Source organism: Callospermophilus lateralis, chromosome 11 (assembly GCF_048772815.1).
Source record: "Callospermophilus lateralis isolate mCalLat2 chromosome 11, mCalLat2.hap1, whole genome shotgun sequence".
Lineage (NCBI taxonomy): Eukaryota > Metazoa > Chordata > Mammalia > Rodentia > Sciuridae > Callospermophilus > Callospermophilus lateralis.
Window position 1 is genome coordinate 55,001,476 of NC_135315.1, and position 27,151 is coordinate 55,028,626.

Genomic DNA, 27,151 nt, shown 5'->3' on the forward strand with positions numbered 1-27,151 from the left:
ATAGCGGTTTTTAAACTTTTGGGGTCACAGAACTCTGTGGGAAGGCTATGAACACTCTTTTTTCCCGAAATGCGTACACACGTCTGATTCTGCGAACTACTTTAGACTTCGCGGGCCCGCAGTCCTGGGTTCAGGATCTTTGCCCTGTCTTTCTGGCCCCTGGCACTTGGGACCTATCAAGTCCTGCACCTCAGCTTCTGCAGGGAACTCTGCTCCAGGCTCCGGCGGGGGCGTGACCGTGGGGGCGTGACCAGGGCGTGTCTGGGGGCGGGGCCAAGGCGGCGCACGCCGCGCCCTCGGCGGTACGAGAGGCCGAGCTTGCTGCATTGCAGCCGCCGCGGCGCCGCTCGGCTCCTCACTCCCAACAATGGCGGCTCCGAGCCCGAGCGGCGGCGGCGGCTCCGGGGGCGGCAGCGGCAGCGGCACCCCGGGCCCCGTGGGGTCCCCCGCGCCAGGCCACCCGGCCGTCAGCAGCATGCAGGGTAAGGAACGCTCCCGCGCTGAGACCCTGGCCCACTCTCGCGGCCGTCGGCGTCGTCGCGGCCTGCCTTAGTGGCCGCGAACGCCTCCGGACCCGGCTGAGGAAGCCTCCCGAGCCTTCCGCGCCTCCTTCACTGCCTCCTCCGGGGCTTCCCGCCTCGCTGTCGGCCGCCTTGGGCCGGGCCTGGATCCGGGCTTCGACCCGCGAAGGCCCGGCCGCGGCCTCTGCCTGCGCTCGGCCGCTCGGCCCTGCTCCGCTTCCCCGCCGGCTGGCGGGGCCCACCTGGCCCGGGACCGCCCCCGCGGTCGCCCCGATTGCGGTCGCCGCTTACCTGGCGCCCGCCGGCCCCGGTTTCCGGGAACGTGCCGGCTAGGACTTGAAGCGGGTGGGAGGTGCTGCCGGGCCTGGCTCCGGGTCCCTGCGACCGCGCAGGTAGGCGGCGGCGTCCGAGCCCGGGGCCCCTCGGCCCCGCCGCCCTAGCGCGGCTACCCGCCGCCGCAGTGGGGCCAGCTCAAGGCCATCTTGGTTCTCGCCAGGGCGCAGCTGTAGCCAGACCACCTAGCTGACCTCTGGGGTTCACGGGGCTGTTGGAACCTACGTTTCCAAACTTTTGCAGGGTGTCTGTTCTCTGGGAGGAGCGGGGCGGGGGGTGCTCAGTCCTGTGCCACCTGTAAGGTAGGTAGCTAGCCATTGGCCTGAGGGAGGGGGGCATTTGTTCCAGGTTAGATTTCTGTGTTAGCATTGCATGCTGAAAATAAGATAAAAATAGAAGACTAAATTCGGTTTAAATGGAGAGATAACAGGAAGTAGAAAGACAGAGGTCAAAATGATAGTATCTGGACATCTGAGGCAGTTCTTCCAATTAATGGCTTTTCCCATTGGGAAAGGCTTTTTTGCTCTGTATGACTCTTGACAGGGGGGTATTATGAAAAATACCAGGCCTGAGCCCATTAGTTTAAACCCTTAAGTTTACTGGGAAATTTTGAATAGTAGTAATGCTATTTTTAAAACAGAGACTCAGGCATCTTTTGACAACTTAAGCGAACTACTTATGTTGAATTATTAGCAGAATCGGTGGGGTTATGTTTGGTAGTCAGTATAAACTTGGTTACTTTTAGATCATATTCTTCCTAAAGAGCTACTGTGTCTAGTTAGAGTTCAACAGACATTTATTGAGTCTTTTGTGTTTATGAAAGCATGCTGTGATTCAGGAAGCAGGGACAGGATTTTTATTCATCTTTATATCCCTCCCCATAGTATTTCATAAAAAAAAAAAATGATATATAGACAGGATGATGTCAGAACTCAGAGGACACTTTCTGTGTAGGCCCTAAGCTAATTAATTCAAATTGAATTAGTTATTGGATATTCACTATGTTGCATAGCAGGTTATGCAGACAGTACAAGATTGTTTTCCTGATCTCACAGCTTTACAGTGTAGTTGATGGTAGAGGGAAATGAAACAGCAAAATGATGATTTAGGATTGTATGGCTTGTCTGAAATGAGTGACTTGTAAAACTGGTAAGATATTTTAAATTTGAGGGTTTTTTGGGGGGCGGTGGAGGCTGATAGCTTGAAAAAGGTGTATATATTTTTGTTGTTCCAAAAAAATATTTATTGAGCATCTGTTGAGAACTAATCATAGTACTCTAGTGCTGAGTCCTGAATATATAGAGAGGAGTGAATCTGACTATCTCATCTCATAGTGCTTACCTTCCTGTGAAGATGGAGGAGAGGAGACAATATACAGATAAATAAGAAAAATTGCTAATTGAGGAAAGTGTTATGAGGGTAATAAGCTGGGTTTTGTGATGAAAGACAATAGGGGAGGGCAGTTGGCTTGTTAAGATGTTAAGAGATGGCCTGTTTGGGGAGAACAGAAGAGGTTCTAGTCAGAGGGAACAAATGAGTTTGAAGGTTCCAAAACAGGGAAGAACTTGAAGTGTTCTAGGACCTGAAAATAAGTCCTGTGGTTAGGAGTTATTCTGATATTCTTTATTCTCCTCCCTTACCTCTGCGTTTTGATAATCCAGTAATCTGAACTATCTAATAAGCTGAACCCATTTTAAAAGGGTGAGGAAGCCCCAGACCTCTCTTTGAATTATTCCTGAATTATTATTATTTCTTTCTTTTTTTTTTGTTCTGGGTGATTGAACCCAGGACCTCACGCTTACCAGGCAAGTTCTCTACCGCTGAGTAACATCCCCAGCCCCTGAATTTTCTTTAAATAGTGTTGTGTCTATCTTTGATCAGTGCATGAACATGCTAACCGTAGCTTGTTCTTGAACCTCTTTAGATTGCTTAGAATGAGAATTGCTTGAAATTCTCAGAATGTTGTCTAGCCCAATCCCAAGTTATAAAACTTGAGCTTAGGTACCAATGAAGATATCTGTCTTACTTGTTTTTCTACATTGGAACCAAGCTTCCCGTACATTATATACCAATGACCTCCTTTGACTTTATTTTATTTATTTATTTATCTGTTTTTGAGACCTGGTCTTGTTATGCTTCCCAGGCTGGCCTCCAACTCTTGAGCTAAACTGATCATCCTGCCTCAACCTCCTAAGTAGCTGAGACTACAGGCACCAGTGCTCCTGACTTCTCCTCTGGCTTTAGATCAAACTTCCCAGAGTGGTCCTTGAAAGATGTTTTGATGTACTGCCATTCCCTTCTGCCCCACCTGCTTCTACTTGCTATCCAAAGCTGCCTTTCTGGGAGTTCATGACCATGCCCATCCAGCCAGCAGGGTTGTGGGTTGTATGGAATACATTTCATTCAACAGATATTGGACATTTTTTCTGTGTGATGGATGCCATGGTGGGTATTGGATATCTCTGTAGTTTTTTGTGGCTTGACATTTTGTAGTCCAAGAGAGATCCAAGTTGGGATTGTATTCTTTACATCATAGTACTGAAGAATCAGAGCTCTGAAGTCCTAGATTTGTATCTTCTTGCCAGGATTTAAACTTTTTGTTAGTACAGGCAAGGTTCTTAAATCTCTCCAAGCCTGTGTCTCAGTTGGAAAGGCAAGAATAATTCTTACCTCACAGGTACTTTGAGAAGTGTTTTAAATTTCATTATTAGTTGGTCCTACCTTTCTCTTTAATCTGTTAATTTCATTATTGAGCAATTTCTTTTTTAGAATATTCTAGAGGAGACTTTATTCTATTGCAAACTCCAGATCTTCTGTCTTTTCCATATCTTCTGAGGATTCTCAAATGATTGTAATGTTATGAATTAGAAGTCTAGTTATAAATTTGCTATGCTTTTTTTTTTTTAATGTGTAGATGGCTGGAAGGGAAATTATGGTGAGTTTGGCTTCATAACATCATTTGGTTACTTTTTTGTGCTAACAGTTGTGACTTGTAATCTGGCTTTTTTTTTTTTCTTTTAGCATTCTTCCCATTATTCCTTATGATGGGGAGTAGTTGTTGATTTTGTTATCACTCATACATTTGAGTATTTTCATTCATCCTGATTTTTCTTTTTTTCCTCTCATACCCATTCACAAACACATTCATCCTCTACAAGTTGATAGTTTTATACTTTGATTCTTGGGTGACTAAAACTACAATAATATAGATTGTTTTACCAAAATAGGTAAATGGTTTAATAAAAATGTATTTGACATTAGGATAAGTTCGAATTTGTGGAAAAAAATACTCAAATAAGCTACTGTGACATATGCTTATTATTATTGGTATTGGAGATTGAAATCAGGGTATTTTGCTTTGCCACTGAATTAATATCCCCACCCCTTTTTATTTTTTATTTTGAGCCAAAGTCTCACTAAGTTTCCCAGACTGGTTTTGAACTTGTGATCCTCTTACCTAAACCTTCTTGGATTACAAATATGCAGCTTTGTACCCAGCTATGCTTTAATTCTTAACATTTCATTAACAATTTGTCATCAAGTAGATTTAATTGGGAGTTTTTTTTAAATATTAGATTACTCTGTGATAGTATGATTCTTTATCTTTTTTATTTTTTACTTTTTGTTACTGGGGATTGAAATGGGGATCACTTAACCGCTGAGCCACATCCCCAGCCCTTTTTATATTGTATTTTGAGTCAGAGTCTTGCTTTGTTGCTGAGGCTGGCTTTGAACTTGGCAATCTTCCTGCCTCAGCCTCCTGAGCTGCTGGGGTTATAGGCATGTGCCACCTTGCTTAGCTAGTGTGATTCTTAAATCCAAAAAAATTTGGTAAATTTAAAGCATGGGATAGACTTGTTACATTTGAGAACTTTTCTAGACAGGGCTTGAATTTTCTATTGTGGCAATTCAAAAGCCCAGGGAATTTAGCCATTTAGTAGGAAGCATGTGAAGAGAAGCAGATTTACTATACTGGGCAGTTAAACTCAGTTGAGGAGAGCTCATGTATAGAACATGATATTAATTTATTGTTGGCATGTTGGAAAATAGCATATTCTAGTTAAAAGAGCTTATCAGTTAGCTGATAGTTTAACAGCTTCTGGATTTAAATTTAAATTTAATTATTAGTAGCTAGCTTTACCTTGCAGGTAGTAATGTTTAAGAAAAAAAAAAAAAAAAAAAAAAGGATGTTGAAATGGGGAGAACACTGGATTTGGACCCAGAAAACATAGGCACAGATAACTGCCATGCTGTGTACAAGTTGTACTTTGGGGAAAATTCTCTCACTTTTCTTTCTTTCTTTCCTTTCTTTCTTTCTTTCTTTCGAGAGAGAATTTTAATATTTATTTTTTAGTTCTCCGCGGACACAACATCTTTATTTGTATGTGGTGCTGAGGATCGAACCCTGGCCGCATGCATGCCAGGCGAGCGCGCTACCGCTTGAGCCACATCCCCAGCCCTCTCTCACTTTTCTGAACTGAAAAATGAACATATCTAGAGATAATACCTAACCTATAGACTGTTTTGAGAATTGCATTATTAAATTAATGCATGTGAAATTGCTTTGAAAATTATAAAATAGTTATAAATATATAAGCATTATTAGACATGTATTTACCTGCTTTATTCACCAGCCATTTAAAATGTAATGGATTTAAAAGTTCTTTTAAACATAAGAAGTAAAATTTATTATAAAGTAAATATAAGAATAAATTTATAAAATGTAAATGTTAAAACAAAGTTTTCATAAAGATTTGATACAAGTGCTGAATGTGGTGGTACATACCTGTAATTCCAGTGGAGTGGGATGCTGAGACCAGAGGATTGCAAGTTCAAGTCCAGCCTCAGCAACTTAGCAAGGCTTTAAGTTACCTAGTGAGACCCTGTCCCAAAGTAAAAAAAAATAAAGGAAAAAGGGCTGGGGATGTAGCTTAGTGGTAAAGTGCTCCTAGGTTAAATCCCCTGTACCAAAAAAAAAAAAAAAAAAAAAAAAAGTTTGTATTATATATGTATATGGCTTGAAGCAGGAAAAAATAAAGCCTTTTCCTAAACTTTATTCAGGTGACTGAGAAATGTCAGTTTTCTTAAAATGATTACAATTCTTAGCACCTATAATTAATTCTGAAAAACATTGAGGCATTTATAAAAGTACTTGTTAGAGTAAATAGCTACAAAGTATGTGTTGTACGTGCCTCAGAATCCCTTAATGTGCTGATGTAGGCAGTTTTTCTTCCTATTTTTTCTTCTCAGGTCTTAAACTTGAGTATATACTTGGAAGCTTTTTGTCTAGTCCTTACCTATTTACCCTCAGCTGATTGTTTTATGTATATAGCCTAAGTAAAAGCATAATAACTTGATTCTACTTAAATAACACACACATAAAACTATATTGAAGTGTATCTGTTAAGAAAAAGTGAGTATTTAAAATCAATGTATGTTTTCTCCCAGTAATATACAAAATATAAGCTGGGCATGGTGGCATGGGCTTATAGTCCCAGCTACTAGGGAGGTTGAGGTGGGATGATCTTGAGTTTAAGGCCAGCCTGGGCAACATGAGACCCTGTCTCCAAGAAAAAAAAAAAAAAAGAAGTACGTGTGTATGACACCGTATCTCTTTGGGTATGTTTATCTACTTTTACACTTTCTGTGGTCAAAGAACTGAATTGTGCAGTGATGAGTTTTCAAATCCTGGAATTGCTGACTTTTCCCAGTGTGTTGCATCCTTTTTTTTTTTTTTTTTTTGCTATTTAGCATAACCTGCTACAAGTTCAGGTTAGCAAGTTAGTCCTTTTTCAAAGCACATATTGGATTTCTCTTATATTCCCTTAAAATGAGACTGTTTTAATTTTAATGAGAACAGGTAAGAAAAACAACTTATTCTTAGAATACATATTCCCTTACATTTTTCTGTAATGTATCATATCAGAGTGAATGCATGCAGAAATTTGTTTAAGAAGGAATATTAATCTGTTTTTTGAGTCATTTTTTTAGTACTACATTTCTTTCACTCAATTTCTTCCAAAATTGAGAGCTAGATTGATTTGGGTCCAGAGAGCTTTCCTTATTTTAAGGAGTCTGAATATAATAATCAACTCCATCCTATATAATCCACGTCAGTCTTCTTTGTAATTTCTGGGAGATGGCTTACATTATACAACCTGGGAAACTTTAATTCAGAGTAAAAAAAAAAAAAAAAAAAGGAAAAAGAAACTAACAATTGCCATAGATCTTTTTTTCTGACCTTACTTGATTTGATTTTCATCACCACACTTTAAGAGTAGTTGGACATAGGTTAGGCAACCAATGCTTACATTAAATAATGTGCTCTAGTAGAGGTGGGTTTTAACTTGCCTGAATGACTAGTACCTTTGTTCTTCCTATTGTTTGTAGGTTCATACACAGTGAACTCTAAATCATTTCAGCCAGTCAAGTCTGAAGAAAGAATCTTTGCCACAGTGGCACATATAGAGGAAGAGATGAGAGAGATTATTTTAGGCTTCTGTCAGGGAGAGAATCTTTAAGGAACCAGGCACCATTTGGGTTGATTTTGAAGCCTTGGTACTTCTTGATGCTCCTTTATATTAGAGTTCTAAACTTGCTGGAATGTTTATAGTGATCTTTTGAATTTAGAGACATTTTAATTGGAAATCTACAAGTAAATAGAAGTCTTGATTTAGGCCTTAGTCCAGGATGTCAGAGTAGGTACTAAAATCCTCTTAACACTGTATAATATATAAAAGGAACCCATTTAGCATAAAGGTTAATAGCATATATTGTTGTTCTGACTAAATTTGTTAACTGGGTAGATCACTGTCTCTGTTAATGGTCATGTCTAGCTCCAGAAAGTCCTTGGGTGTCTCTTCTCACTCTTAGCAAGTCTGAGAGTTTAATTCAGAGTTTTTTTTTTTTTTTTTTTTTAATGTGAAACTAACAATGGACATAGCTCTTTTTCTGTCATTACCTGACTTGGTGCTCACAATTTGCAGAAAGGATTGAAGGGCAAGGAGTCATAAGATTGGCCTAACTGGCTACACAGTGAAAGGGAGCATTGGTCAGTAGTGAACACCACTCAAGATGGGCTTTGAAAGAAGAAAACAATTACATCATACACAGCTTGATTCTTAACAACAACACATCTTTCCCCATCAAGGGAAAGAGGACTTAAGTAGATACTGCAGGAGCTTTTTCAAGCTTTATTGTGTTTCATCTTACTCAAAATCACTCAGAATTTTTAAAAAAAGAAGAACCAAGTGTTGCCAGACATATTTCTTTTCTCTGTGTATATTTTTTTCTCTAATAAGTATGTATATCTGACATGTCTGTGTCTGTTTATGGTTGTCTTGGCTAAAAAATAAGTGACACTGTGTGACTCCTCTGATGTTTTTGACAGTTTCCTTGGGATCTGGGTTAGGTTCCTGTCACAGAGAAGTATTGACTTTTTCATTTTGTTAGCATCCTTAAGACACCAGGCTGTGCCTAGGAGGAGTTGTGGTTGAGGTCTTCTGTCAAATAAAGCATCTTTTTTCCTCTGTTCTCATATCATAGCAATCAATATAGAAGAATTCTGTGACCTCAAAAGATTCCGGAACTTCTCCCCACCAGTAAGCAAGTAATTCTACAGCAGCAGATACTAGTTGGGTGTCTTCCAGTTAAATTCTCATAGCTCTACCTGGAGATAATGTCAGACCATAGGTTGAAGACTTCCCCACTTCCTCTTAGATGCTAGTCAAAAGCCCAGGTGGTTTTTTGTGGTTCTGACCCACTGGCTATAAAATTGGGAGCTCTCACAAACCCTTCCTCTTGTTAATCAATTTGTTTGAGCATCTGAACAGAATTTAGGGAAACAAAAGGATATGAAGAGACGCATAGGGTAGGGCATGAAGGAAGGAACTTAGAGCTTACAGGTCACTCTCCAGGAACCTTTATGTTTCAGCTCTCGAGAAACTCCTGAAATCTGTCATTTTGTGTTTTTGTGGAGGTTTCATTAACATCAGTGCTAATAGATTGGATGGGGAAACCTAGCAATGCTTGTTGCTTTAGCATTCATCTTGGCCTTTTCCTGCAACATTCCTCCCTCCAGATTATGGGGCAGGACCCCTCTGGAATAAGGAGGGTCTTATGACCTAATGTAGTAGGTTAAGAGTAGGTCAGAGATTTAATTTCTTCCTTCCAGCAATTGAACCCAGGGCTTAGACATGCTGACTGGGTGCTCTACTATTGTGCTACACCAGTAACCCAGGTCAGAGAATTTCTTTATGGCTAGATCCAGGACAGAAAGGTGAGGGCTGATTAGAGTTTCTAAGAGTTCCCTTGGGGAAAAGAATTTACTTCTATGACCTGCTTTGGGAGGGTAGTTTAGAGCAAGAAGTCATGGAATGAAAACTAATAAATATGTTATAATATCACAGACCTAGAGTGGGGTGACCATCCCTAGGGTCATGAAACAGGGGTGAGATGACAATATGGTGTTGTTTAGGTGTGAGGTATGAGATGACAATATGGTGTTGTTTAGGTAGAATAAATAAGGTAGTCATTTCCCACAGGGAGAAGAAGAGCTGGCATATAAGGACAATAAAATCCCGAGTTTAAAAAATGTGGAAAGGATTTGATTAGTATTTTGTAAAATAACAACTGGCTCTGATTGGTAAACAACCCGAAATCACTATATTGGGCAGGCTGCTTTTTGATAAAGTTTTAGAAAGTTGAAGCAAGGAAATCAAAAAGCAAAAAACCATCAGGAAATAAACCTGCAGAACTCATTTTAAGTACAATGAAAATACAAATATAGGACAATTTTACATAACTCGCTAGATATTAGGGCTGTAGTGCTATGCTGTGGGTAGCTGCCGTGAAAGGCACCTGTCAGAATTTTGAAGTTGAAGTTGGAAGGTGGCAAACAACTATTTACATTATGACAGAAGAAAGATTATGTAGCATAATCTAAGGGCATGCCCCAGTAAGGCAGCTGCTTTCTTTTATGTTAGTGTAGGTTCATAGTGTAGTTTATAGTGCAGTTTTAGCATAAAAATCCAGAATGTCCAGGGAATCAGAAGGAACCATGGAGATGGTGGGAAACCACTTAATGCTCTGTCCCAAACTAGGTAATACTACTACCATAGAGGAAGGGGAACAGAGATAACTGCATAATCCCAAAAGGGCCATTATAAAAGCAAGATTTCAAATTCTAAGATTATCTGAGAGTAATTTTATGTATAAATGAGAAAACTACGGCTCAAATGAAATGAAATTTAGTTTCCAGTGAAATAACTTTTAAGTAACTCAGTTGGAAGATAGAATTCTGACCTGACACTTTTCATTTTGTTTTCTAACACTGTTTGCCTTATATTTATATACACACTTAAATCTTTTATAATTTTATTTTTTTGGTACTGGGACTGAACCCTGGGGTGCTGTACCATAACTGGGCTACACCCCTAGCCATTTTTATTGTATTTTGAGAGAAGGTCTAGCTAAGTTGTTGTGGCTCGCCTTGAACTTATGATCCTCCTCCCTTAGCCTCCCGAGTTGCTGAGATTACAGGCTTGGGCCAGGTACTCAGCTATGCACTGAGCTGTTAGCCTTTTAAACTACTATAGACTATCTTAATTTATTTGATAAATACAGTAAATTATAAGTTTCAGATTGTTGCCAGTTAAGGGAACTCAGAATTGCGGTAAGAGGAGTGAGAACGAAGGAAAAGTGTGAGGAGGACAAGAAAGAGGGTGTGAGAGACCTGGAGAGAAAAAGGAGGAGAAACTTCCGTACTTATAACTTTATTTCTTTCTTCGGCTTACTAGCATTTTGTCCTATATGTCTTGGTATTTATTCTTGGAATGATCTAGGATTTACTTAAAGTTGACTGGCGCCAGAAAAAATGATCAAAACTCAGATTTCTCTTCACTTGTAGTGGTGAAATTGAAGTGGAAATAATTAAGTCCCACTGTACAGACAACTTGCCAGTGTGAGATACACAAAACTTTGAAAATTAATCAGTTATTATCAACAAGATTAAGCTGGTATCTAGCACTCCCAGAGATGTAGAATGGGAAGAGAGAATTTAGGAGATAAGGGAAAGCTAAAAATTGAAACCATGTGAATGAATGTTAGCGGTCATTGTAGCATAGCCACAAACTTGCATTTTGTAAAGTTGAGGATATTGGAATGTTTCCTCACCATTTTCTTTCCACTATGTTTCACACGCTCTAGTAGAGCTATTTGGCACTTTCTCAAATTTGTGCTGAAAGCACTTTCTGACTTCTTCAGATAAATCAATCAATCTTTTAGCAGTATAAAATGATCTGCCTAAAGTAGCTCTTTCTACCTTATTTAATTGATGTGCATTTTAAAAAGTCATGGAATTACCAAAGAAATGGTGAACCATCATGGTTAATTAGCTCTTGGTTTGCTGCTTATCAAGTCTTTGCTGAGTGAGGAATAATGCAGAGAGGTGACTGTATGAAACCTCAGAATCCACTCAAAGTGGATTTACCTGATTATGGATGAAGTAGGTAACTTCATCCATAATCAGGTAAAAAAGAGTAAGTTAACAGTTATGCATTAAGAATTTCAATCCACCTTCCCCTTTAGCTATTTGGATTGATTTTGTACTGATGACAGAACTTCAGGTTTTTAGTATATATTGGGCTTAGCTTCTCATGTGTTAAGAGTAATAATTGGTGACATCTATCATTTTCAGTCACATATAAGAAAACTTCTTCTGTCTCTATCTAATTTTACAGTGCTGGGGATGGAACCCAGGCCCTAAAACGTGCTAGGCAAGCAGATTTACCACGGAGCCACAATCCCAGACTGTTTTGTATTTGTTATATTTTATTCTGTAACTTTTTCTTTGCACAACTTTACATTTAGTTCCAACTCCTGCTTTTTCATATACCTTTCAAGTTTATTTTTCTTGCTCTATTTGCCAATTATATTGCTATTTTATTCATTTCTCTTCTTACCATTTATTTTTTTCTTCTTAGTAGCAACTCTTCACCATATTTACGGTTACAAAGAGGAGATTACCTGTTGCCTTAAGATTGTTTCAGTGTTTCCCTAGTGTCTTCCTGTTGTGGGAGGTGAGTTTTTCCTTTCTTCTAATGCAATGGGGAAGAGTGTCTTGTTTCTGAGATTAGTGGAGAATCTCCTTTGCTCTCTCTCCCACTGTTGCTTCCAGAGAACCCTTTCCTTCTGACTTATACCTTGCTCATTTTGGGATGCTGGTTGACTAGTGTAAAGACTCATGGGTTTCTTATTTTTCTTCCTGAATTTTTCTGCAGCATGTTCTGTGTGGAAGCATATTGACCTTAGGGTAGAGAGATGGGCAAGTGTATACCTTTCAGGTTTGCCAGCAGGACTTCTTTCCCATGAAGTCTTTCCATTCCCATTTCCTCCTGCTTTGTCATTTGTATGATTAGGTACTCGGCTGTGGGTTATTTTTGTGGTGTATCAAAGGAACCTTGGCTATATTAGCATTTTTCCAGTTTTGTACATCATCAATGATAGCTTTTTCCAGTTTTGTACATCATCATTGATAGCTGGCTCTTCTGAGAATCCTAAGAATTTTGATAATTGGATGGGAAGGACTACTTAAAAAATGTCCTTCCTTCAGTCTTGGTTCTTTTTCCTATGTGTTTTCATTGAATTTGTGTAAACACAGACTAAATGATTTTCCTCATTTTGTTCCTTGAAATCAGTAATAAACACAAGCATAAGTAGATGACTAAAGAAACCACATTTCAATAAACAAGGGGAATAAAACAATATTTTGTAAAGGTTTCTGTTTTAAATGGCTTATTGTACTGGGTCCATTTTACAAAAATTACATTTATATATAGTGTATGTATGTTATAACCAGGTCCTGTTGGAAAATGTGTGCATGTTTCTAAGTGGAAATTCATAGTTTTTTTTTTTAATATACCTTTCAAGTTTATTTTTCTTGCTGTAACTTACTTTGCCTTATTATCAGGCAAAGTTTTTTTTTTTTTCCTTCTGTAGATAATTTTAGCTTTTCTTCAGTAGTTTTTTTGTCTTATCATTTGAAGTCAGCTGATTGATTGGAAATAAATGTTACTTTATCTGTGTTAAAAATTTTATAGTTTATAAATTACTAAAACTTGAACCATGAGTGGTGATTTATCATGGGTGCTTCTAAATTAATAATTTGAGTTAGTAAACTAACAATATAATTGAGTTCATAGGATGAAAATATTGCAGAAATTTATGGAATTATCTGAAACTTCAAAGGGCTAATAGACTACTCTTTTTATTGAATAGATATGAAGATAAAGATTAGACATTGTGACACAATTTAAACTTGATTTCAGAGCCATATGATACATCTATTCAAAAGAGCCCCAGTGTTATCATTGTCTCTGTAATGTGGGGGTAATGTGATTTGAACTTTTCTTGAATTAGTTTTATTCAAAATGTAACATAGAAATACAGTGTCATTTTCTAATTTTGGTTTGTTTGATTTACAGTAAATGAACTGGAACTTATCTCTTTTACTTTAGGCTTTCAGATAAACTTCTGTGAAAAGGCACAAAGTAAGCTACAAATTTTGATATTCTGCTACTTATTTTTTTCATATCCATCTTGGTATTGGGAATGTGTCCACTATTGTTTTAACTAACCAACCATGGTAAATTGACATGAAAAGAGCTTCCATTTTTCATTTTGTTACATTCTTATAAATTGGTCTTATTTTTACTTGAAGTAGGAAAAAAATGTATATAGATATTCAGATAGATGTTTATAGATATAGAAAAATATAATCAGCATTCAGGCTTTGTAATTTAAATTGTAAGTTGAAGAAATTTCACTTTTAAGATGGTGGTGCAGAAATTATTTAACTACATTCAAAGATATTGTGCTTTAAAATTTGCTTTTTTAAAAAACATATTTGATGCATTTTAATTTTTTTTAAACAAAACTTTTTTCTTCCTCTTCCTTCTTTCCCGTTCCCATCATTCTGAATTAGGACATTAGTCTTGAAAGAATACAGAATAGATTTTCTATAGAAACGCAGTGTAGGTAAAGTTAAAACAAATGCATTTTGGACCTTAAACTTAGTCACATAAAGTACAGTTTAAAAAAATCTCAAGGAGGGTTGGGGTTGTGGCTTAGCGGTAGAGTACTCGCTTGGCACATACGAGGCCCTGGGTTTGATCCTCAGCACCACATAAAAATAAATAAAATAAAGGTATTGTGTCCAACTACAACTAAAAAATATTAAAAAAAATCTCAAGGAGACTACTTTTCAGTTAACATAAAAATATTCTAAAGTATAGTGTATGTAATTTTATCTTCTGCTTATTTATGGTCTGGGAAAGAATGATGACCAGTCTTTGATATGTATCATTTTTTAGTAAATTTGTTCATGGGGGAAAAATTTAATCTGGAGAAAAAATATTTCTACTGATTAAAAAAATTTTTTTATGGCATCAAAATGCTTAGTTTTGGGGGTTGACCATTGTGACTTCCTTTGAAATATAGTGAGCAAAAACTTATTTCTTGAATGGTTTATACCCATGATGTGAATATATAATAAATGAGAGATAAGGCAGCTATGTCCTAGGTCATAGATTTTAATCGGTCCATTCTTATCACTTTTCTCTTCCTTAAATAATAAACTAAAAATAATACATGATTTCCTGCCCATAGTGTCCTATGAATATGATATTTATATATATTTAATGAAGTTACAACTCCTATTTATGCTATTTTAACTTTAATACAATTTGATAATTTTTAGCTTTTATCTACATTTTAACAAAATATTTCTGTTTGTATATAACATGACAATTTAACTTTTGTTGACTTAAATTCTAATTCAAGAAAAAAGCATTGACTTTTCTAAAAGTTAACATTCTATTCATACTATTTCTCTTTTCTCTAACTTAGTTGTATTTTGTACATAAAATAGGAAAAAAAATAATTATGTTAAATTTTAAAAATGTGTACAGTTTCTGCAGATAACTCTAAATAGATTTAAAATGTCTTTGGACTTTCCAAATGGTTCTATCTTTTCCCCTTTTGTAGGAATGATAGATTTACAGTGCTGCTTGCTTTGATAAATTTGGAAGACTCTAACAAGGAGGCTTGGGATAGCAGAACTGACTATAACATAATCATGTGGGAGAGGCATGTGCATCTCCACTTTGTTGCTCAAACTCTCTATTCACACTGCTTTGTCCTGGTTTTTCACATTTTCCTTTTAGTTTCTTCCTCTTCCCTTTATGAGACTCCTACTTTTCTTTTCAAGCTTTTGGGATTCAGCAGTTATGTCTATTTATTTCTGAAGCACATTTTAGACACCTAGGAACCATCTAGCAAGTGAGATTTTGAACAAAAGATGAATACCATAGGTACCTGGCCTTAGCAGATTACAGTATAGTGGAATAGAGTTGATCCTCTATTGATTATAAGCATCTAGCTACTGATGCTACATGAAAATTGATTAGGAGCTAAAGCCCGGTGGGGCACTTTTGCTCCTGCTATTCCATGAGAGGGTACGAGCATAAGGCATGCTGTGAGCCCGATGATAACTGTTTTTTAAACTTTTATTTACTGATTTATTTATTTATTTATTTTTGAGAAGGGCTCTTGCTGTGTTGTTCATGCTGGTCTTGAAGTCCTATGCTTAAAGCAATCCTTCTGACTCAGTCTTCTGAATAGCTGGGACTATAGGCATGTGCCACTGTACCCTGTGCAATCACTGCTTTCTTAATCAGAGATTGACTCAGAAATCCAGCAAAGGGCCTACCCACCCAGCTGTCTGTGCTGGCTCAGACCTCAGTGGAAGACTCAGGACAAAGAGCATACACATCAGGGAGAGGAGGAGCTAGGGAGCTGGTAGGGATGGCCAGCATGAGGTTGGTAGCTATATTATCAGTGTAGCTATCATTATCTATCTTTAGGATGACTTTTCAGTTACTTATATATGTGTTAATCCTATTTTTTTAAAACAAGGCTTGTCTGCTCTTATGGCTTAAAAATTAAAAGTACAATTTCATAATGTTTGCATACAATTTTCTGTTTATTCTAGAAGGCAGACATTAACTTAGTTATAAGAGGTTACTCATTTCTTAAAAATCATCAGAGAAGTGATTTCTCCTCTGTATACTCTAGTTTCCAGAAACTCCAGTTTTATTCTAGGGGTATTTCAGAATTAGCAGAGAAACTTATATTTAATTTATAAAGAATAATTATGTATCATAAATTAATGGTAGGATAGGGCATTAAGCACAAAATTAGATAATGTTGAAAAGTCTTATAAGTTTGAATACTGTTTTAAATGCTTAATTCTCTATCACAAATTAAAAAGATTTACTTTTAGATGATTCTGATGATTAATGGAAGCTCTGAAAGATTAATTTTTCCCATTGTTTGATTTTCACATAGCTTTTGTTTTTTAGATTGTTATATCACTCTATTCCAATCAGTTTATTATAATTGCCTGTAATAAGTTAGTGGAATTTTATTGGAGACTTACGTATTTACATGCACAAATGGTGTGAGATTATATATTTAATTTGACATCCACATTCGTGGAGAAGTTTAATAAACCCACTGTAGACCTCATGATCTTCTGTTTTATAAATTAAAGTTTGTGTATTTATCTGATATTTGGTTTTCTAAATATATGTTTATTTAAGAAAATAAGTTAGACTTATTAAGATAACAATGTTTTATATATATTTAATATATATATTATATATGACATATATAATATGTATATAGTTAATCCTGATGGATCATTGAATTTTTCAATATATAAGTACTGTGTGTGTGGGAACCCTTTGTATTTGTAAATACAGAATTCAAAATGTAGAATTTTCTACCTTTAGAAAGTTCTTTTAATGATTTGGAACACTTGTAGGTTAATCATTGGAGAATAATGCTTTTGTGCATGAAAAGGTATTTATGTAATTTATGATCACGTTTGAATTATATCTCATTGGCCTTAATGAACTTACTTACAGTTCTTTAGAATATGATTTACTTGCTTTCATAAAATGCTTTTTTCCTTTTATAAACATCAACTTTACCTAGTATTATCAGCATTCTGATTTTTTAAAAAAATATTTATTTATTTATTTTTTAGTTTTCGGCGGACACAACATCTTTTGTTTGTATGTGGTGCTGAGGATGGAACCTGGGCCGCACTCATGCCAGGCCAGCGCGCTACCGCTTGAGCCACATCCCCAGCCCAGCATTCTGATTTTTATTTTTTGGATAAGAGCTTTGGCCCATTAAAGATCCTTGGGCATAGGTTCCTCCCCCCCACCCCCAACCCCGAAAATGTCTAACAGAATCCTGTGGTAGTCTGAATGAGAGTAGTTAGAAGTTTTTTATAAACTCCTTTAATAAATTAATTTTTATTTAAGGTACTTTTAGTTTCCCCCTCCCCCCACCGCACTGCTGTATTATTTTTGGCTCATAGCTGAAGACTTCTTGGGCTCTACAGAAAATATTGGGTAGTACTGCCTTTGCCTTTTATATTTTTGGTGGCTTTAAAAACTTTTTGTGCCCCCCTCTGTCTCTGCCCTGACTGGGGATCCAACTGTGGTCTTCTAAAAATTGCTAGGCCTTCTAAAAACTGCTAGGCAGTTCTAAAAAAAAAGTCCCTAAACCATATTCCCAGTGCTACCACTACCCCTCCATTGTGTCTTTTAAGAATTGTTCTCCTTGGGAATGTTTGCATAGCAATAGAATCTTTCTTTAGAAAATTATATGCTTAGGAGCTGTTATCCTTGATGGAATTAATTGAAATTAGACTACAGGTGGTGATTATTATAGGTGACACTCTATATTGGTGTATTTGGAGGAAATGAAATGACTCATTTAATTGTAAAACTATTCTTTTACAATAAATATCCCTAGTAGTTTTTAAATTGGTGATAACAGTAAAACAACAAAAAGAGGAGGAAGGATGTTTTGGCAATCTTTTCAGAAATTTGGGGTATATATTAATAAGTTTTACTGAGTTAATATAAAGTGTAAAGGATGATATTTTGACTTCTAATAAAGTGGGGTGTGGGTATAGTTAACCAGGAAAAGTAAGGAGTGGAAGGAAGATCAAGTCTTGTGCTTAAAATTAAGAGTTTTTCTAATTCAGCTTAATTTCTAAATCCCTGGTGTGTGTGTGTGTGTAGCAACAGTCTATAACTAATGACCAAAATTTTATCATTTTAAAATTATTAAATGCAGCAGAGCTTTTTAGCAGTTTAGGAAATAAAATAACCACATTTGCTATTATCAAGTGTTAGTACAGTTAATTTAAAATTATATAGATAACAAAGTTAGTTGAAAAATGAAATTTTTGTAGGATTAGCTGTAAGCCAGGCTGATATCCAGTATGTTTATTACTATCTGTGGGGACTTATATAAACAGCCAATACAAAGTCTATCTGCTTGGATAAACAACTTTTATACTTAGTTTAAGGATTGTAGTAGTCTCATTTAGGCAGAATGGAGATTCACCTGTTCTCTTTATAATTTACACCATTCCAATGGGGTTGTTACTAATTATCTCTGACCTTGGAAGTTGGTTGGAACATGAATTCTGAAAATGAGTTTTGTTCCTAAAAGAAGGAAGATTTTTAACAGCTGCTGCACCTTAAAAATAAGTTGGAGAAACTTAATATGAGGTATTTTTTAAAAAAATTTTTAGTTGTCAGTGGACCTGTATTTGTTTATATGTGATGCTGAGAATCGAACCCAGTGCCTCACACATGCTAGGCAAGCGCTTTGCCACTGAGTTACACAACCCCAGTCCAATGTGTGGTGTTTTTGAAAAAAATAAATACATAAATGGTGAATTCTTCCACATTACAGAAAGTTCACCTTCATATGCCAATTGAACTTTACTATTAATAACAAAGAGATGTTTGACAATATTTTTGTGGTTGAAGAGATTCAAAGTAGAAATGTGGAAAAGTTTCCCAGTACTATTCACAACTACATTGAATCCCCAGTTAAAGTGGTTTCCATGTTAGCTTGCAAATTTCGGGTGATGGTTTTCAAATAAGGTTAGGTAATTATTTGAATTCTCACTATATGGTTTTATGAGTTTTTCTAAATCTAGACAGAAATATCCAGATTAAAAGGATATTTTAAAAGAAATTTGATCCCATCTTGGTGTTCATCTTCTTATGAGGTAAAACTGCCAGGTAAACATTAATCAAAAAAGAAGATCAAGTGTATACAAGTATACTCACCCTCTTTCAGTGAAGCTCTTATAAGGATAAGTAGCAGAGGCTCAAGTGTAACAGTTAAGAATCTATATTTGTGTATACGTTCTCTCTTTGTATCTATATAGTTTACATAGGTATCAGCAATAATAAAAACCCTGGGTTTTTAAAGATGGAGTAAATCTAGAGACTATTTTGAAGAAGAATATGACTTTGAGAGGTTAAGTATGGGTAGAGAAGTCATGTGGTAGAAATACTAAATAAATAAATAAAACTGGTTCTAAGCACTTTATATTAACTTAATTTTGATAACAACTTTATGAAGTGGGTATATTGTTATTACTGATGAGGAAACTGGAGCATTGAATTTAAGTAAAATTTACACATAGAGCTAATTTGTAGCAGACCTGAGTAACCTTGGTCTTGTTACTGGTTACATTGTAAAAGAACAGTGTTTTATTGATTCTTGGGTGTGGGGGAAAGCAGGGGTGCTCATATAAATGGTTTTCTAATCCAAATGGCTTTTGAGTGGTCTTCAACAGCAAATGCTTATGAGGTCTGGCATTTGTATTTTTTTTCTGATTGTCTGGTACCAGATAGTTCTAAATCTTACTGAACATTATAAATTGGGGAATCTCCCACTAGGGAAAAAAAAAAAAAGTTTAATTTGAAACAAAAACTTTGTCCCTGTTTAGACAGATGTAGGGAATGAGTTGCTCCAGACCTCTCAAATGACTTGTGTGTTGGGGGGTAGGGGGGCAGTCGAACAAGATTAGTAGGTTGGGAGATGTGTAGTTAGTGGACAAGTGGCATAACTGAGCTGCATGAGGGCCAACTGTGTATATAACTGTCTGAAGAATAAGTTGATATTTTTAGCAAAAGGTATTTCCCTCCCATGCCCACTTTTTGACAGGATGGAATAAAGAATATAATTATACTTGAATGAATTTTTTAATGATAGAATTTTTCAGACATACTTAAAAATGATATGACACCCTGAATGTACCTGTTACCTAGTATCAACAGTTATCATTTCATGACCAGTGTTGTTTATTTTGTTTCTCCTCCATTCACCAATGTATACTGTAGTATTTTATTTAATAAATATTTAGGGAACTGCTAAGGATTGAACCTAGAGCCTTGCACATTAATAAACACATGCTCTACCACTGAGTTGCATGCACTCCCTGCAGTCTATTGAAATATTTTAAATTCTGATTACCATTATTTCATCCATATAAATGTCGGTCACATGTCTTATAAGTGATAAGGACCCTAATATATTTAGCCTCCAATATTATTATCATAGCATTATATAATAAGACAAAGTTATCAAATAGCAACCCAGTGTTCACATTACCGCAAGAGTTTGTTACCTTAATTACAGTTAATTTGTTCAAGTCAAAATTTCAACAAGGTCCAGGCACACATTTTATTTAGTTGATATCTCTTAAGTTCCTCAAATCTATAATAGTTCCCTCTTTTCTCATTTTTCTTGTCATTTATTGAAAAATAAATTACATTTTATTTTGTTGTATTTTATACATCTTTTAATGCTATTTAACATGTTCCTTTGTGGTCTGCATTTCCCATTAACTTAATCAGAGATTTAATATTTTAATTTTAATTTAATTAAAATTAATTTTAATATTTTAATATTTTAATTTAATTAAAATTAATTTTAATATTTTAATATTAATATTAAGATTTAATATTAATAATTTTGTCCAAATTATTTCATTAGGTTTAGATAACTCTTATTTCTTAACATTATGGGCCCTGCAAGTGATCACTATGATTAGCCAAAAATCAAAGTTTGTGTTTGGAGCATAGCATTGAAGCAAATTGTAGAATTAAGCATTGATCATCTCTGACCTAACTGTGACAGTATTGAAGGTTATGAAAGTGTGTGTCTATGTGCACACACATTATGCACAAAAATCTATTGGGGCTTTCTGTGTTATGAGAAGGTAAAAACTGGACATCTGTCCTTCATAACTGGTACATGAATTGATTTACTCATTAATCAAAGGATTTTTTCTCCCTAATTAAAAAAGTCAATCTCTGAAGTTAATCAAAAGCCACATTAAAGTATGACATTCTAAATGAAATTGAAGAATAGTGGATATGCAGGACTGATTTCTTCCAAATTAAGAATCTAGCTTTTTATACCTGCCAATCCCAATAGAATCTAGCTTTTTAAATTCAAATTCAGTGCTTAGAATGCTCAGGTCTTTCAGGTACCTTCCCAGTACTTGGGAATAAGAATTGAAAGGCAGTTTGGTAGTTGGTAGAGTGCTTGCCTCGAATGCACCAACAATGGGTTCAATCCCCCCATCCCCCGCCCTGCAAAAAATGGGCAGTTTGGTGAGAACAGAAGTCAGAGTGCTTAACCAATATATATAAAAGCAGAACAAAACTAAACAAAACAATAAAATACAAAACCTTATTTTCCAACTAGCATTGCTGTTTTAGCACCCAGTAAGTTTTTGTCCAACGGGGGTCATTCCTCCCTCAGCAGTAATAATTTCTTAGCCAGCTCTCCTTTTCACTGTTTTTATTCTGTCATCCAGTTTTAAATTCTTCAGGTCTTTCCCTCATGTTGTTCTAAAACTGACTTGATCCTTTGATTTCTGTCTTGGATTCTAAGAATGTACAAGTTTTAAGTAACAAATTAGAAACATACTTCAGTCAGGATATTCTCCAGTACTACATACACTTGAAGTAGATAGGATACAACATATCCTCTTTGAGTGCCTTTCACTCATAATTAGTCTTAATTTAGTCTAACCTTAAAAAAACCCCTCTATTTATAGAATACATTTATGGTCAACCGATAGTTCTTAATTATGTCCATTGAGAAGCAAAAGTCTTATTCACGTCTTAATGTTTTTGAAATTGGGAGGTATTTCATGAGGGTCAAAAGAAGCTATTCAGATGAGGGAGAGGAGTATAATAGTGCTGTAGTTACTGTTTGTACATATACAATACTAGCTTTGTATAGAAAATGCCTGTTCATTTTCTACCTCTCTTATTTGCCTTGGTAATAACACAGTTGGATTTCATTTAAATTTGACTGTGCTTTGTTTCTTTGAGCAAATGGTACTTAGACTATGAAATTGTATCTTATAGCTTTCTTTATTCTAATCTGCTTGTTAATGTAGTTCTTACAGAACTGAAGTCCAGAATAGTTACTTATGATTAAAGGGAATCCTTGTTGGTTTTGGGGCAGATAGGGAAGAACACATCAAATTTACCTTTGACAAAAATCTGGCTTGCTTTTGTGGTTAATAATATTATTTTAAGTAAACTTTCCAAGGAGAAGTCATATTTGTTTGTTTTGGTAGCTCTTTGTTTGTGTGTTGCTGTGAATACTTTACCTGTTAGCTGAAATGTAAATCCCCAGTGTAAATCTTTGTAGCCCTGGGGCCACTCAGTGGAGCTTCAGGTTAGTGTCTTTCAGCCAAGAACATCATTGTTTTTTCTTTGTCATGTCACACAAATCTTTTCATCACATCATGACACTTATAAAAAAGGTTCGACAGTCCTGATTGAGAAACTACTTATGGTATTGTTAGAAAATGTGGTTAAGTTCCTCATTTCAATAATGGGTGGTGGAGAATTTAAGAAGTGTAGAGATATAGGGTGTTGTGGGTTTTACTAAAAAGGAAAAATAAATATGGACCTATGACTAGCGAACACTTTAGTTCCTTACTAACGTTTAAGGAAGGTATTCTTCTGAGACTATCTGTGTCTCCACGATGAGAGCTCCATGGGCTCTGGGAATAGAAAACAGAATAAGTCTTGGGACTTTTCTTGATATAGCTTTCATAAGTTTGCATGAATGTTATGTTTCTTGTTCCATTAGAAAGATGGCTGCCACAAAATAAGAGGCAGTTATGTGGATGATTTTCCAGAAATCTTAATGTATTTCTATTGGTGCATAGTGTGACAGTAACTTAAAACTTAGGTGTGCTCACAGTGAGCTTAATGAGAATGTTGAGGAGTCTGAGAGGCAGAGGTCACTATAATCTATCACAATGGCTGGTGCATTATGAAGAAAGTTCTACACTGTTGACAGTTCTACAAAGAAAATTGTATAGGGGTTGTTCAAGGTAGGCTTTATGCTTACTTGACTTTATGTGGCTCTTGTTGATTCAAGCACAAATTTGAGGCTTATAAACAAATTGTCCTATGGATTTGGCAGAATTTTAGGCATTACATTGATTTAAAGTGGTCTGGGCACCTAGGTAAAGTACTGTGTACCTTTACTGACACTTGTTAAGCTGTAAACATTCCTTCCTTCTTCCTGGCTAAAACTCTCAGCACCGTGTGTAGCAATAGTGCTTCTATGAGTGGAATTAATGCTGTGTAGCAGATAGGCCTTTCTAATTGAGAATATGAAAGATGAAGGGATAAAATAACTCTTTAAATGAGCTGGGATAAATTAGGGATGAAAAGAATTAACACATTCTTTCTCTTTTTCCCTAAATTTAAGGTAGAAATATGTTAATAGTAACAGCTGCACCTTTTATGTATCCATTTGGAACTTCTAATTGTGTAACTATGGAATTCCAACTCTTAGATTTTCATGGAGTAGGCTTGCAGATGCATTGGTGCATGGAGTTGTGGTTGTATTGAATAGTTTTCTTGTTTTATTAGTGATTAAGATATTCAATTTAGGGCTGGGGCTGTGGCTCAAGTGGTAGTGCGCTTGCCTAGCATGCATGAGGCACTGGGTTCGATTCTCAGCACCACATAAAAATAAAATAAAGATATTGTGTCCACCTAAAACTAAAAAATTAATATTTAAAAAAAGATATTAAATTTAGGTGGTACATATGCTTCAAAAATCACAAAAATTATTTATGAATTATTAAAAGATGATGGAAATGTGGAAATGTCTAAATTGTTTCAGCAGGTATATGAAAGTGCCTACACACACACACACACACACACACACATATATTTAGACCATTAAAAAAAAACAAACTTGTTTTCTAGGTCTAAGATTAAGTTTAGAGAACAAGGTGTCTCCTTTTAGAAAGGTCTGCAATAACGGCAAGGAGATTGTAATTAAAACAACAACAAAAAATATTTTTTCTTGGGGGAAAAACAATTTTAAAAAGAAAGTCTAGCTTGCTTTTTATTCTAGCACCTTGGATTAATCACAAGTGACAGTTTGTGTGTGTACAAATAAATTATCATACCTGAACATGTTTTCCTAAAATGATAATTTATTAATCCAATTTCTTGCTGCCTTGTTAAAAAAGTTCCTATTACATTATTAATGTTTTCTAGTGTTAATTATTTTTAATCATTTTCCCCTTAGTAACAGTGTAATATTCCAGTTATGGATGTACCATAATTTTTAAAGTAATATAGCATTATTATCACTGCTTTAAGCAACATATTTGCTTAATCTTTAATTTCCTCAGAATTTTTTTTTTTTTTTTTAAGTATTGGGGATTGAATTCAGGTTTGCTCGACCACTGTGTTACATCCCCAACCTTTTAAATTTTAGTTTGAAACAAGTTCTTATTAAGTTGCTGAGGCTGGTCTTGAGATCTATCCTTTTTACCTCAGCCTCATAAATCCTGGGATTACGGTAGTGCACCACTGTCCTGGCTCCTTAGAATAAATTTATAGAAATTGAATTATTGGTTAGTCATAAAGTTATCTTGAGGTGTTTATTAGATACTGCCTTTTAGAGATTGGGCCAGTTTATACTCACAGCAGTAATATGGTTCATTCTTCTGTGTATGTTCACTTGTTTACTGAGTAAATGTCAAAGATTTATGTATCTGGCATAATTCTAGGCACTGAGGCATGTTAGAAAAAAATAGAATTTCTGCCCTCTGGCAGATAACAAAAGTATGATTGCTATGGTAGGCATTAATCAAATAACCACAAATAAAAGTACAGCTGTGATAAGTTACAGACTAATTGATGGTAATACCTTTGTTAATGTTGATATTAGGATTCTTTCTATTTCTGTGTGGTATTAAAGAAAAAATTGTATTTTAAATTTATTGTAAAACTAGGAAAACTTGATGATTTTCCGTGTTAATGGTTTATTTGTATTCTTTTGCTTATTGCTTTTTCATGTTTTTTGTTTATAAGTAAGGCCCTTTTATAATCTTTATGACCCTTTCAATTTGGACTGTGTAGCTTAGACAAAGGTGTATTTGTTTTGCAAAGGTGTATTTGTATGAAGACCTCACAGGAGAATGGGATTATAGAGATCCAAAAGCAAGATTCTGCTAAATAGAATCTGAGCAGTCATACCACTGTTGTGGACAAGCATCTCTAGTCCTTGATATTTTTTTTCTTTTTGATAATCACAGTACAGCCTTCCTGGATTAGCCTCGCCTGGGTATTTTTCAGGGGGTTAAACTATTCAGTACTTGGCAGAGGGATTTACAACTTAACCTGAAGAATTATATATTTGCTTGTTTATATATTCAAAGGAGGTATTTCAGAATCTGATAGAAATGCTGTTATTGATATTAATTAATTGATACAGGTAGGTGTGTCTACCTGTAGAATCTTGTAATGATGACACTGTGCATAATTGAAATAAAATTACTGGTGATCACTGGGGGCAAATATAATCAATGTTTGATTATTGATGATTAGCTAAATCAGAAAAGGAAGAATGTATTTCTGTTAATAGGTTTCAGACAATTTTTAGGGTGTTTTATGAATTTCATTCTATGAAACTCTCTAATTTTACCATTGAAATGAGTTTAAATTTTTTTTTCTCCTTTTTTGGGTGAACAACTTGGGAGCAAGTGTGGGGTTTTTAAGCCTTTAAATACTTCCTAAAGATTTTTGGTAACCAGACAAGGACTTCATAGTAGTCTATAAGTTGAATGCTTCTTTTGCTTTTGTCTGGAGATCGTAAGAATCTGCCAGGAGCTGTTAATATTGAACCTTTCTATCAAAGGAGTACCTTTTTGAAAATTGATAGAGGAATAACAGAATTCATGATATTCCAGATTGTAAACTGTCTTTTTTACCCAAGGAAAGGACTCTGAATCATTTGCCAGAGAGTGGGAATACTGGAGGTGAATTATTTTGGTTGTTTCCTTGGCAGTGGAGCCTCAGAAGACTAAGCTTACCAGATGGGGAAATATTTAATATTTAGGAAACATGGCTGTTAGTGATATAATGGCACTTTAGTTCAGGACTTTGCCATCATATATACCTGGGCATTGGTAATGATGTTATCAATATCCTAATTGATAATAAGCCTGGGGAAAATTAGTGACTGTGTAGCTGACATTTATGCCTAGCAGTACCTTTACATCTTACAATGCCTCTATGAGGAAGATAATTTTAATTCCATTTGTTAAGTATGCAATCAATGCAGAGAGGTGAAGTCATTTTTGCCCAAGGACTGAGTAGTTCATTAACTACATAGTTAGTAAGTGTAGTTGAGTTTCCAAACTAGGAAGACTGGTTTTACTATTCTATATTGCTTTTTCTAGTTTCTGAGTGAGTACCTTTGGATATTGGATTTGGATAGGAACAGGGATTTTTATGGAATAGTAGTTTAAACAAATCAAGTTTAATTCCTTTCTTGCTGCTAATATTGGTTGGCTTAAAAGCTATTAGGCATACTTTTTTTTTTTTAGTTTTCTGTTCTGAAGAATTTAGTAATTTTTCAGTTAGGTTATTTATTTATTTATTTATTTTTAAAGAGCGGGGGAGAGAGAGAATTTTAATATTTTATTTTTTAGTTTTCGGCAGACATACATCTTTGTTTATATGTGGTGCTAAGGATCGAACCCGGGCCACATACATGCCAGATGGGCGCGCTACCGCTTGAGCCACATCCCCAGCCCTAGTTAGGTTTTACTACAGCAAATATCCCAGGTATTATCACTTTTTCATACCTATTATTTGCCAACCATTGCATATTGAAGGTATATTAATCCTTATCATAGTGGTGCTGTCAAGTAAAGGAATGTTTTTATCCCAGTTTTGTAGAAGTGTAGATTTCTAGATCAAAGAAGTATCTATTTTTAGGCTTACTAGTAATTTTTTTTGATACTGGGGATTGAACTCAGGGGCATTCAACCACTGAGCCACATC

The 27,151-nt window shown here is 35.8% G+C and overlaps 1 protein-coding gene across 2 annotated transcripts in view; it reads left to right on the forward strand.

The window, feature by feature from the left end:
* Positions 1–344: 344 nt before the first annotated feature.
* Map2k4 (mitogen-activated protein kinase kinase 4) overlaps positions 345–27,151 on the forward strand; it is a 124,117-nt gene continuing 97,310 nt past the window's right edge. For both annotated transcript variants that reach the window (XM_076869360.1, XM_076869357.1), the window contains exon 1: positions 345–482. In XM_076869360.1, the coding sequence (XP_076725475.1) occupies positions 368–482 (115 nt within the window). In that variant the 5' untranslated portion in view covers positions 345–367. The remainder of the gene's footprint in view (positions 483–27,151) is intronic.